The sequence below is a fragment of the Empidonax traillii genome, unplaced genomic scaffold, assembly GCF_003031625.1.
Source record: "Empidonax traillii isolate 1590-97213 ecotype Southwest subspecies unplaced genomic scaffold, ASM303162v1 scaffold327:size604231, whole genome shotgun sequence".
Lineage (NCBI taxonomy): Eukaryota > Metazoa > Chordata > Aves > Passeriformes > Tyrannidae > Empidonax > Empidonax traillii.
Window position 1 is genome coordinate 268442 of NW_020955520.1, and position 12279 is coordinate 280720.

General features: G+C 37.0%; 1 protein-coding gene across 4 annotated transcripts in view; it reads right to left on the minus strand.

Annotated features, from left to right (window-relative positions):
* Nucleotides 1–12279, minus strand: part of CUNH8orf34 (chromosome unknown C8orf34 homolog) — a 156525-nt gene that overhangs the window by 6727 nt on the left and 137519 nt on the right. For 3 of the 4 annotated variants that reach the window (XM_027891711.1, XM_027891707.1, XM_027891710.1), the window contains 2 exons: nt 10408–10901; nt 5084–5177 (listed from right to left, as the gene is read on the minus strand). In XM_027891711.1, coding sequence (XP_027747512.1) covers nt 5084–5177; nt 10408–10901 — 588 coding nt within the window. The remainder of the gene's footprint in view (nt 1–5083; nt 5178–10407; nt 10902–12279) is intronic. The other variant, XM_027891709.1, reaches the window with a different exon arrangement.

Consider the following 12279-nt stretch of genomic DNA (forward strand, 5'->3'; position numbering starts at 1 on the left):
GGAACCTTAGAAAAGAGTTTGCAGATGTACCACCACAAAACATTTAAATTTATACGAGTGAGAGTTCAAGCCTTGCCCCAGATCAGCTGAGTGGGAAATGAACACCTAGTGCTCCTGTTGGCAAGCTGGAGCGAAGTGGTAGTAGCCACACCACTTTGCCACTGACCACAGAAAATGTCATGCCTTAAGTGGATTAGCGCAAAGGAATGTACATACACATGTGATCTTTAAGGTCCTTTCCAACCCTTAACATTCTATGATTATATATATTATGGATTAACCGAGTAGAAGAATCTGAGTTATTCACCTATCATGTACCTCTGCTCGATGGACTGACTGGAGGGAGGGATCCTTTACATCCAAGGCTGTGTGTACCTGGGGAAATCTGCTATGTGGGTTACTCCTTGAGTTAGGCACCCAAGAAAGCAGACTTTTGCTTTTGGGCAGCAAACCTTTGCCAAGACTACAGACAGTAGGTCAAATTACACCAAAAGACTATCTTTGTCTTTCCAAGGTTCTTGGAAGCTAGTGATGCTTTAAAAATTTCCAACCAGCAATCTTTGTAGGACTTCTGCTAAAGGGAAAATTCAAGTTGACTCTTGACAGTCCCCAGGAAGGCCGAATTTCTTCTCATAAAAGTTGGCTAAGAAATGCTCTGGTGGTTGTAGATGCAGATCTTCTGTTTCTGTGCATCAGTATCCCACAAGGAAGAAAACTATTTTTGCCAGCTCAAAGAACTTGCATCTAATGAAGGATTGTGCAAGTGGTAAATATTTTCTCCTGATCCCTCATTTTTCCAAGAAAGATCTGTATGCATTCTCTGAAACCTCTGCAGAGAATCAGCACACAAGCAAATTACTGCAGATAATAACAGGGAACTGTTGTCAGAATGACAACTGAAGAAGAACACATGTGAGGCTCTGTCTACAGAAATTTTTAGTGACTCTAAAAAACAATTGATTTTGGATGATATTGTCTTGGTGATTTTCACCTCTCTTTGCTCAGTGTGTAAAGAGTTTCAAAGGAGAACACATCTATCAGGCAGAAGAAATTTAGTCACTAAATTATAACAGTTCTTAAAAAGCTCGTGTTAGTTTCTATTTTTTAATAAAAAAAATTAATCAAGAAAATAATTATACATTTATCTCTTTCTCTGATCTATGTCCACAAACTTAATTAAGCGCAGAAAGAGGAAAAGGGGAGAGTATGCTAAAAAAAAAAAATCAATAATGCTTCTTGAAGATGTTTTCCTTCTTTAGCATCAAAAATCTTTTAAGATGGAATAATTTATTCTCTTTTATATGTGTACCTATTTGATTTCAAATTTTGTTATTACTGGTACAAAGTTTTAAAAATTATTGACTTCTAGTTATCACTGGATCTTGCTGATAAGGATAAATATTTAAAATGCTGTCAAAAAGCCTGAAGGATTTAAAATGTAGAGTCTGATTTACAAGAACTGAGAACCTAGATCTCATTTCCATAAGACAAGATATGTACTGTTGTATCTGTTTTGCAAATGACGTTTGTTGGGAGATGTTGAGATGCCAAAGCGACCCAGTTCTGCTTAGTTATCACTTGCTTTGAAAATAGCCTCTCTAAACACATCTGAATACACTTGAAACTGTTCCCCCCTCATTTTTCATTCTTTTTCTTGTAGAACACTAACCAGAAGGTATTAATTTATAAGAACTCAAGGTGACTCAAATGGCTTTTCTTTTGGAATTGTTTGTTTTCCCACTGCCAAAAACTAGTTTTACACCTGGCTGCTATTATCTCAAAGTAATCAAATAATGTGATAAATATTATCTGCATGTAATCTATTAAAAGTTGAATCAAAGAACAGGTGTTGCTATTGTAAAGATTAATTTTGCAGCTCTTCTGCTCAGACTCACAAATTATGAACTCCTGGATCCTTTCAACACTAAATCACACACACAACATCCACACAGATTCATTACTTTAGAATGAAAAATTATGTGTAATCTTGCCAGCTGCTCTACCTACAAGCACTGGCATCAGCAAGTATGCCAAGCTCCTTACTGACTCCACTTTACAACCAGGAATTTGCAGCTTCTCTTCTTTGTCAGTGGTGGCAGTTCTGCACTTTCTTGCCCATTACAGTAGCATACAATCTCAAATGGGGATGATAACACAATTAGTTATTTTTAATAACAGTTATCATTATTACATCTCAGATACAGAAAGTATTACTTTGATAAAGGATCTTTGTTCTATTCCTTCAGTTATATTAGTAGAAACAGTGACCTCCTATAGAGGGTGCACCAGTTAACTACAATGCAGTTAACTGCAGTCAACATGGGTTCACAAAGGGAAAGTCCTGTTCAACTAATTTGATATCCTTCTATGAAAAGGTCACCCACCCAGTGGATGAATGAAAGTTGGTGGATGCAGTTTTTCTGGATTTTAGTAGAGCTTTAGATACTGCCCCTTACAGCATCCTTCAGGGCAACTTGGCCAGACGTGGGATGAGGGGGTTCACAGTGTGCTGGGTGAAGAACTGGCTGAAGGGTAGAGCTCAAAGGGTTGTAGTGAATGGGGCTACATCTGGCTGGGGATTGGTAACCAGTGGTGTTCCTCAGGGCTAAGTTTTAGGGTCGATTCTGCTCAATACATTTATCTACAACCTGCAGGCACCATTATCTACAACCTTGAATGCACCATTACTAAGTTTCCTGATGATACCAAACTGGGAGGTGCTGCTGACTCTCTTGAGAGACAAGAGGTCTTGCAGAGGGTTATAAATAGATTGGAGCATTGGGCAATGATTAATGGCATGAAGTTTAACAAGCTGAAATACCAGATTCTGCACTTGGGACAGATTAATGTCAGACACAAGTATAAACTGGGAGAAAAGTGGTTGGAGGGTATCCCTGCAGAAAGAGATCTGGGGGTGCTGGATTGCAGCAGGCTCGGTAGGAGCTGGCAGTGTGTCCTGAAGCCAAGAGGCCAAACCTCATCCTGGAGTCCATCAAACACAGCATCATCAGCAGCTCAAAACAGGTGATTATCCTGCTGTGTTCAGCATTCATGCAGCCTCACCTGAAACACTGTGTGCAGTTCTGGGCCCCACAATTTAAGAAGCTTGTGAAGGTCTTTGAATGTTTCCACAGGGGGGCAACAAAGCTGGTGAAAGGGCTGGAAGGAATGACCTATGGGGTGTGGTTTAGGACTTTGGGCTTGTCTAATTTGGAGAAAAGAAGCCTCAGGGGTGATCTCATTGCTCTCTGCAGCTTCCTGAGAAGGGAAGTGGAGAGGGAGGTGCTAATCTCTCCCTGCTATCCAGTGACAGAACATATGGCAATGACTCAAAATTCTGCCAGGGGAGGTTCAGACTGAACATTAGGAAGCATTTCTTTACTGGGGGGGGTGGGGGGTGGTGAAACACTAGAACAAACTTCCTAGGGAGGTGGTCAATATGCCACTGTTCATTCAAGAGGCATTTGGACAACGTCCTTAATTGCATGCTTTAACTTTTGGTTAGAAACTATAGCTTACCTTCTTTCCCTTCTCTCTTCTCAGTATCATCAGATCCAGCAAAAACAATTGTTATTAGCTAGGCAACTATCATCTCTAATGATTTGGTTCTGGGACTGAAACTTTTATCTATGATTTACCACTTTGTTACACTGGGCAGTGATAATGACCTACCAGGATTTTTGCAATATGATAGCACGGGATCTTGGGTGCTCAGAAGTCCTCACATCCATGCAATTCAAGTACAGGAGCTATAAAAGAACCGTATTGTGTATCTGGTATGTCCTGAAGCATCAGTTTCCCTGATCACATAATTGGCACCAGTCTGTGCGTGCACAGCCAGTCCTACCAATGTTCGTGGGATTGTAAATTCCCTACAGAAAGTGCCAATGAAAAATCACACGAACAGAAAAGGCAGGTACCAGGGTCTTCCTTGGGCCACCTAAGGTGAGCTTCAGCCCAAAGATAACTGAAAGGCTCAGCTGCAATTCAAACTGGACTTACTGGCTTGGGACTAAAATCAGCTGGACACACAGAATCTCATTTTAACACTGTGGGTTCAGAAAACTTGGGACATGCTCTTCAGTACCCCATTTTGTAAATCTAAATTTTCCAGTCAAACTTTGGGCTATGTATGAATTTGTGAAACTGATGTATGAATAGAAAATAATTTTTTAAGTGGCATAATTTAAAAATACATTCTGTTTTTCTGGCATGATTACAATTAATCACTAATCCCTTACAGAACTATTCCATTCTGTGAAGAATTTGTCTTTTCATATGTTAACTATCATGTTTCAAACAGTTTTAGTTGAATGTATTGAGTTTTCTAAACATGCTGATTAAATCACATGTTCTTTTCAAATATATGACCTAAAATATGTCAGGAAATAAGTTTGCACATTCACCCTTGCAGATCAAAAAACTACTGTGAACTAAAAAACAATATGTGAAACAGTTAATGTCTTCAGTAAGACTATTTACAGGTACCTTGTAGGCAGAGAGAACGTGCCACAATTTAAACATATTGCACTTTATAGCCTGTTACTTGTTGTTACTTGTTCTGCCATTTAGGCTGTGATCCTGATGACCTTCACTTTCATGATCAGGCAAATGTTTCAAAGAGTGTAAGATATTAAGGATTATTGGTAGGATTAAGAACATTTTTTTTTTTCTACATAGATGAATTAAAAAGAATGCAAGTAAAACAGAGGTACTGGAGTTACAGGCCTAAGGAGGGAGGCTCTACTTTTCAGAGCGGGGGGTTTTTAGGTTGTCTTTTTAATCCGGTGACTACGTATTTATTAAACAGAGTATTTCAACTTCATGTTACTTCTCTGGAACAGCTACTTTAACACATCAGGAGAAATTGTTTCACTTCGCTTAAGTAAACTGTGGTCTGTGATCATTCTGTCATATAGAAAAGCTTTTGTAAATCAATCCTATAAAGAAAAATGAGTAATTGGTACTTTTGAAAAAAATTCCTCTGAGCAGCATGACATCTCCACAGCATTTGAAGATATGGAAAAGAGAAGTTACGTTTGAGGGTTTTGACCTATTATTGGGTCCTAACAAATATACTTACATTTGTCTTGGTCAGCTTCCACTCCTTCACTTTCTGTGTCACTCGGCAGTATCCAAGGTTGATGAGCAAGTTGAAGCTGTTGTAAGAATTCATCCTGCCACAAACAGATCTATTTTAGATAAAATGGCAATTATTCTATATAAATGCAGACCGTAGCAAATACTCTAGTCTCAATTAACTAGAGAGGAGAAAGCCTTTTATTAAAAAATTCCTTGCTATGAAATAAAAACAGAATATAGAGCATATGCAGGTTCCATAGCAATTAAAGTATTTAATTATTTATCTATTTGTGGGGTGAAGAAGGGGTTTCATTAGCTATTTATCTGCTATAGACTCCGATATGACGGATATATACACACTCTTCTTGGAAATGCAGTGACACAGAACAAAACTGGAGATATTCCATCTGTCCCTGCAGTCTTTGGACTGGATAGACTTGCCAAACATGATTTGCTTAAGTGAGATTTTGATTTGTCAAGACTTTCACTGATCCTAATCTAATAAGAATAAGAACCTGAAACTTGATTTAGAACCTGTGGTTTTATTGGAGAACAAGTAAGCTTAGGAATGAAAAACACTATGGAAACTCTTGTCTCCAAGATACCATAAAACATCAAAATATAAATGTTTTACATAGTTAAAATCCAGCTGAGTATACGCTTTTTAAAATGTTTTAAAATTGCCTCCTTTTTAATATAATGTATATATGTATGTATTTAGAAAAATTTTCCCATGCACCACACACATACATATGTATGTGAGCATGTGCACATACAGGCACATAAAACACTTTGACACATTCTTTTGCAATATTCAAGGGGAGAGATGAGACTGGAATGCACATTTTTATTTGAAAAAGCAGTTCAAACATGCAAGTCTAGTCTCTAAAAGAAAACTTAAACATTGGCCAGATATCATAAAATTACTGGCCAGATTTTCATACGTTCTTGAAAAAAAAGGACGGGTAATAGCCCTGTTTTCTCTTCCATCAGCTGAGAACCAGAATCTCCATTTTTACAGTTAAATAGTACTACAGCACAAATTTTATTCTTAGGCTATTCTTAGGTTGATTCAAAAACAGAAACAAGGCTAGTTTAAATCAGTTCTTGGAGACTGAAGACTCTTCAATCAAGATCTAACTCACTGGGAGTAAATTATTAGCAATCTGTAAAAAAATTCCACAAAGACTGCTGCCATGGCCCAACAGTAAGCTCAGGTAGGAGCTCCAGGCTTTACTCACGTATTGTCATTTCAGATGTGCTGTGTTTGAAAAGGTTGCTGCCTACAGCACTGAACACGTTTTGTTTCAAGGAACAGGATTTTTGCAGTAGGGGAAGTGGCACTCACACTCATCTGCATAGTTTTGAATCTTGCAAAAACACAGAGAAAAGATCTGACCCAGGTGGCAGAACAGAATGAAAGTATCTGACCAAAAAGAGAGTCTATAAGGTATGATTTATATCATAAGGTATGATTTATATGCCACTAAGCCGGAGTAAAAATTTTGTGAATCAATACTTTGTTCAAATAAGGCGAAATTTCCTGCTCTTAACAATGACAAACCAATAAAGATTGCTGAATACCATTTTAAATTATCTGAATAAATGAAATTATTGTTAAATTCCAAGTGTTCAGCAAATGAAATGGCAAACTAGGGAGCCAGTAGTATTTTCATCTCAACAGCTATTGATAAATATCACAGAATTGTATCATTTTAATGGAATCCATCCTAAAGAGATAAGCAGGATTCAACATTCCTTTGCCAATTTATACAAAACACCAAAGGATTAAGTACATGCATAAAACTATCTCAGCTAAAGGATTTGGAACCCTGATTTATTAGCTTTATAGAGATAATAAAACTATTTCTCTAGGTAGCATTTCTTTGCTATAATTCAATTCAGCCTTGAACAGAGCTGATAATAAAACACACCTGTTAGAAGTTAGTCATATCGTGTGTGCCAGGAGGCAGAAACTTGTCCACAAAATCTCAGATCATTATAAGCCTTTAAGCACTAAAAACCCCAAAACTTTCTTCACAGCTGATATGTTAAGTACTTGCCAAATTATTTAAGATTTGTGCTATAACAAGATTAAACCACCCACACTGCAGCATGAACTTTACTAAAACTTAAGAACTTTGAACTGTATTAGTAATATTTTTCTATTTTAGACTTGTTATATTACTCTGAAACACATTACAATCTACAATACATAAGGCATTGAGAGATATGTTAAAATTCCTGACAAAAACCCAAGTAAATAAATAAATAAATATTTCGAGCTCCTTATGATAAAACATGCTCCAGGTGTCCAATAATCACTTCTTTTCAACTGACTTATTCTTGCCAAATATGTATCAATGTTGTACTGGTTAATTCCATTAACATCACCTAAGAGTAAGGAAGCATAATTATTTGCAAAATCTTATCATAGCTTCTTCTGTAGGATTGACAATATAACCAAAGTGTATTTACATCTAGTAGAAATAGCCAGCTGACACCATAAGGCTAAGAAGAATAAAAGCAATTTCCCTTCTTTTATTTTACTGGTTTTATACAGGCAGAGTATACAAAACCTACAATGAAAGTCGCAAAATAAATTACAGTATCAGCCTTGAGTTTTATATGTTTGTGATCTGTAAAAGTACAAAGACAGAACTCTTCTTGTTCTCCTACCCCAGGCCACCACTGCCTTTTTAAAATACATCTGCATGGTCAGAGAGAAGCTGTGATAGAAGAAAATGAAATCACATGGCCAAAAATAGGAGGAAACCTCTAAAATGGCAAAAAGTGTCACCAGACAGGGATACTTCCTGGGTATGTTCTGTCTAAATCTACTTCTCTAAGTGACCAGGAACTTCAGTGGGCAGAGACAGATTAAAGCTCCCAAAGCTTCTAGTATAACACTCCAAAGATGAGGCTAGGAGTGTCAGATTGGCCAGACCTCCATTAGCTACTTTCTGATATCCAAAGTCCTTTACAACTTCGCAGAGGCAGGTCTTCAGTATGAATTTGTTGAATTAGCAGTTTTCCCTTTGGAAGCAGAGCTAGTCCCAAGTTGAGTTTCCATTATGTCAAAGGTCACTTGTGCATATGAGGAAAGGATAAATAGGGTTTGAGCTGGCTCACTGGCAGCCAAGGTACTATTGTACTCAGGGAGCAAAGAGAAAGAACAGAATTTGTTACTTCTAGAAGGGATTATAACAGAGGATAAGAACTGACATAAAAATGATGAGATTTAACATCAGCTTTAAAGTGGGATTGCTGGCTGAAGCTGAACATGCTATTCTAACTAGAAAACAGGGTAATAATATTGCTCACTTCCTGAAGTTCTTGAGACACATATATACATATAATTAAAGTATAACAGGACACTTATTATAAAAGCTATCAGCAAACAGAAGTAATAAGACAAAACAAATGAAATGTGACTCCTGGTTCTTATTAGTGTAACTACAGAAAGGTTGTGGAAGAAAGTATTTTTAATTGCCTGCCTTGTTACAGGAAAGATGAGAGGGGATGGACAGACTGAAGGTCCCTCAGTGGAGATGCAGTGCTTATTACACACATATATTTTCAGGAGTATATACAAGAATTCTACTTGGTATCAAACAACTATGTATCACTAAAGAACAAGACTGCTTAAAAAGAAAGAAAAAGAGGAGTGAAGAATTTAGTGGGAGATAATTAAACCCGTCATTTCTTCTGAATATTTTTAGTTAAAAATAATCTTTAATTCTCATTTTCTCATATGTGAGAAAATTCTAACACAGAAACACATTACATACCTCAAAACAGAAGACAGAGGGATTTTTTTTTGTCAAAAATAAATGTGTTACAATTACTTATATTTTTTCCATGGAAAACTTATGGTTTGAAAAATATATCAACTGGCAATGAAGACACTTTCAAAAGAACTGTAGTCACCTCCAGTCATCATATCTTCATTTCCTTAAGCTGGATATTCAATTTTAAGTGAAGAAGTAGCTCAAGTGATGGGACTAGTGCGCTGCCATTCAAACACCAAAATAATGAGGATTTTTTTCACCACCAAATTTAAGTAAAATTCCCTTCCCAAATTCTTTAGTTTTGGAGTAATCTGTGCCTCATTTCCTTTCTCTCACAACAAATAATGAAGGCCACATAATTAACTGCAGGATTACACTAAGTATCAAACCCCTAACTTTCCTACAAGCATCTCTAAGCAACATTACTATAAACAACATTTTAGATTTTCCTTAGAAGTCATTAGACTAATAGTATACATTGTGTCAAATGTCATACTCAACAGATTATTAAAACAGATGATACTTCACAGAAACAATTATCTAAAGGTATGATACTATTTTCAGCCTTTGAAAAAAGGTCGCCAGGCTTTGACAAATGGGTTACAAAGAGATTGATAATAATGGTGGGAACCAACATATCCCACCATTTAAAAATTAGCAATCTAGACATATAGTTCCTTCTCAATACAGTATAGAAGGACCAGCATATCCTGAGAAAAGACTCACCTTTGTAAGGCATGTATCTGAGATAGACAGCAGGGCTATTCTTTCACAGGTGCTTTTATTTCCACTGCCTACACACTGAAGTTATCTTTAAGGCAGCTAAGGTTAGCAGAGGAGAATCCTACTCAGAATTTACAAGGTACTTTAATTTTTTGTTCTGTTCTGTTTTAAACAAAGATTAATCCTGTAAAAGCCAATAATATGGAATGGAAGTTTTTATGCCGTAAATCAGCAATTAATGCACATAGTACTGGACAGTGTTTCAAGAATGTTGGACATTTTCTCTTGCAATTCAGTTTGGTGCTTTGGAAAAATCTGTCAGTTGAGCAATGCCTAACTAATCATTCCAACGTGCCCAAAAAATGATTTAAAAATTAGACCAAGGAAATATCATGCGCTGCCAGCGTAGCAGGAAAAAAATACCCTGGAACATAAAGATAAGATATAGTTGTGTTTAATATTCCAGAGGAATGCAGATAAAGTTGTGTTTGATATTCCAGAGGTACACACCTCGTAGAGACTGTAAGGCTAACAAAACTGCTTTGCGTCATACAGGCAAAACCCTACAGAGCTCATGGTAAATTTGGGGAGCGTGAGTGTTTCAGTAGGATTACTCTAATAACACTGACATTCTCTAGTCAGTACCTCTCAAAGCTGAGCAGTATTTCCTTGCTAATTTTCTCATCATTATATTTCAAGTTCTTTTCAGCACAGTAGGTTACATTAGGTATACTGATGTTATTTGAACATAAAATGCAGTCTCATATTCACACTACTAAACATAGCCAAGACATTAAATTGAAAATCTTACTTCTGATAAACTGTTTCTCTGAGTAGTGACAGTTCCAACAACGTCTCCACTCACTTGCACAGAGAGCCCTGAAGCAGCACTGAGGGTCCTCCCCATTTGGCTCTTAGATGTCAAAGATCTGCTTCTTTGTATACTAATAATGCTTTCCCTATTTCCTTGGTTGCTAGGGGTAAGAGGCCGTGACAACAAGCTATTTGGAGTCACAGCTCTGCTCCCTGGAGTTGACGACCTGTTGGTTTTAGCACCAGGCGTGGAAGGTCTACTGTTTGCAACACTGGAGACCTGCGTTCTGCTGTTGGTGGGCAGCGGTGGTGATTTGTTTCCTTGGAGCTGAATGTTCTTCCCCGTAGGAGTTGGCACCTGAGGCCTTGGGGTTTGGCCCTGTGAAGCTTGAAGATTGCCTTGATTGTCAGATGAAACTACACTTTGATGCTGGACACCAGAGCCTCTTGAGAGCCTTGCTTCTTCCCATAATGCTAGGTCCTTCTCAATGTCTGTGCACACACACACACGAACAAAACAGAAAGAAAAGAAACTCACAGTCTATTTCTCTCTAGTTTAAAACTCTTAATTATCTTCTCCCACGTAAGTGACAATTTGAAGCTGTGAGGAGAAAATCTATTCATGTTTAAAATAAAAGGCATCAGAATTAACAGTTCAAATGCTTTTGGCAACCATTTCACTAAAGTTTTTTTACTACAGACACAGCTATCCTGCAGAAATGAAACATTACCACTTCACTGAATGTCAACACAACCTATAAAACCCCCTCTTGTTTCATCAAAGTTACCTCTCTGTGGCTTTTGCCAAGATGGAACAGTGACATAAACTTGCCATTCTTAGCTGAAGTAAAGCACAATCCAAAACTAGTTCAAGGCAAAACTTCAGCTTCTGGCCTTGCTGTCTACTGCCCAACCAAAACCCTGGGGAAAATAACCCTTGAGCTTTGGCTCATCTGGATCTGTGATCCTGTTTGAACCTGAATTTTGTCTTCTGGCCTGCTGTCAATGGCACAGCAGCTGATGGTGTCACCAACAACTAGAATCCAAGGAGAAAAGGTGACTACCATTTGGTGGTCCAATTCCTACCTCTCAAACAGCCATAAGTACAAACGTGGAGCTTACGAAACAGTGTAATCAAGTTTATATTTTATCTTACACTACTGTTATGAATTTTCACTTTCATTGGCAGGTACTCTACTGTACCTTGGTTTTGATAGAAACAGTCAATTATCTTTAGAATGGCAATGCCATTTCCCATTAAACTGCACAAGTCACAGTACCAGAAGCTGTGGGAAATCAGAAGGGCTGTACTGATTTAAATACCTATTAAGTGAGCTCATATAAATTCAGCATTTAATTTTTTATTTTGATAAAAAATTATTTCAGGTTCTTCAAGTCCTAAAAGAAACAGATCCTAAACCGCATATTGGAGAATGAGATTTTCTTTCACATGTTTACCAGTAGGTATAAAAGGAATACTGTATGTTAAATAATTACAGATATGCTGCCTTAAACATTAGCTTATTTTATAATAATACCTTGAAAACAGGAAAATTTCATGTTACTAGTCTAATACAATATATTCCACATAATTCAAATACTATTAATAGAAAAGCTAGTAAAACTGAAATTATTGTAAAATCCTCAGACAAAAGTGTCTCTCAACTTTTTAAAGATAAAATGTTCAGCTGTTATCAAGTTTCAAAACATAGTTATTGTTTCTAGCACACAGTTAAAAATATTTCTGATTCCTTGCTGACTTCTTAAAATTAATTATTTCCATTTTGAAATTATTATGCCTTGAAATACTCTTCCATTATGTTCTCAACTTTGAAACTTCATAATGTCATAGAATGGCTTGGGCTGGAAT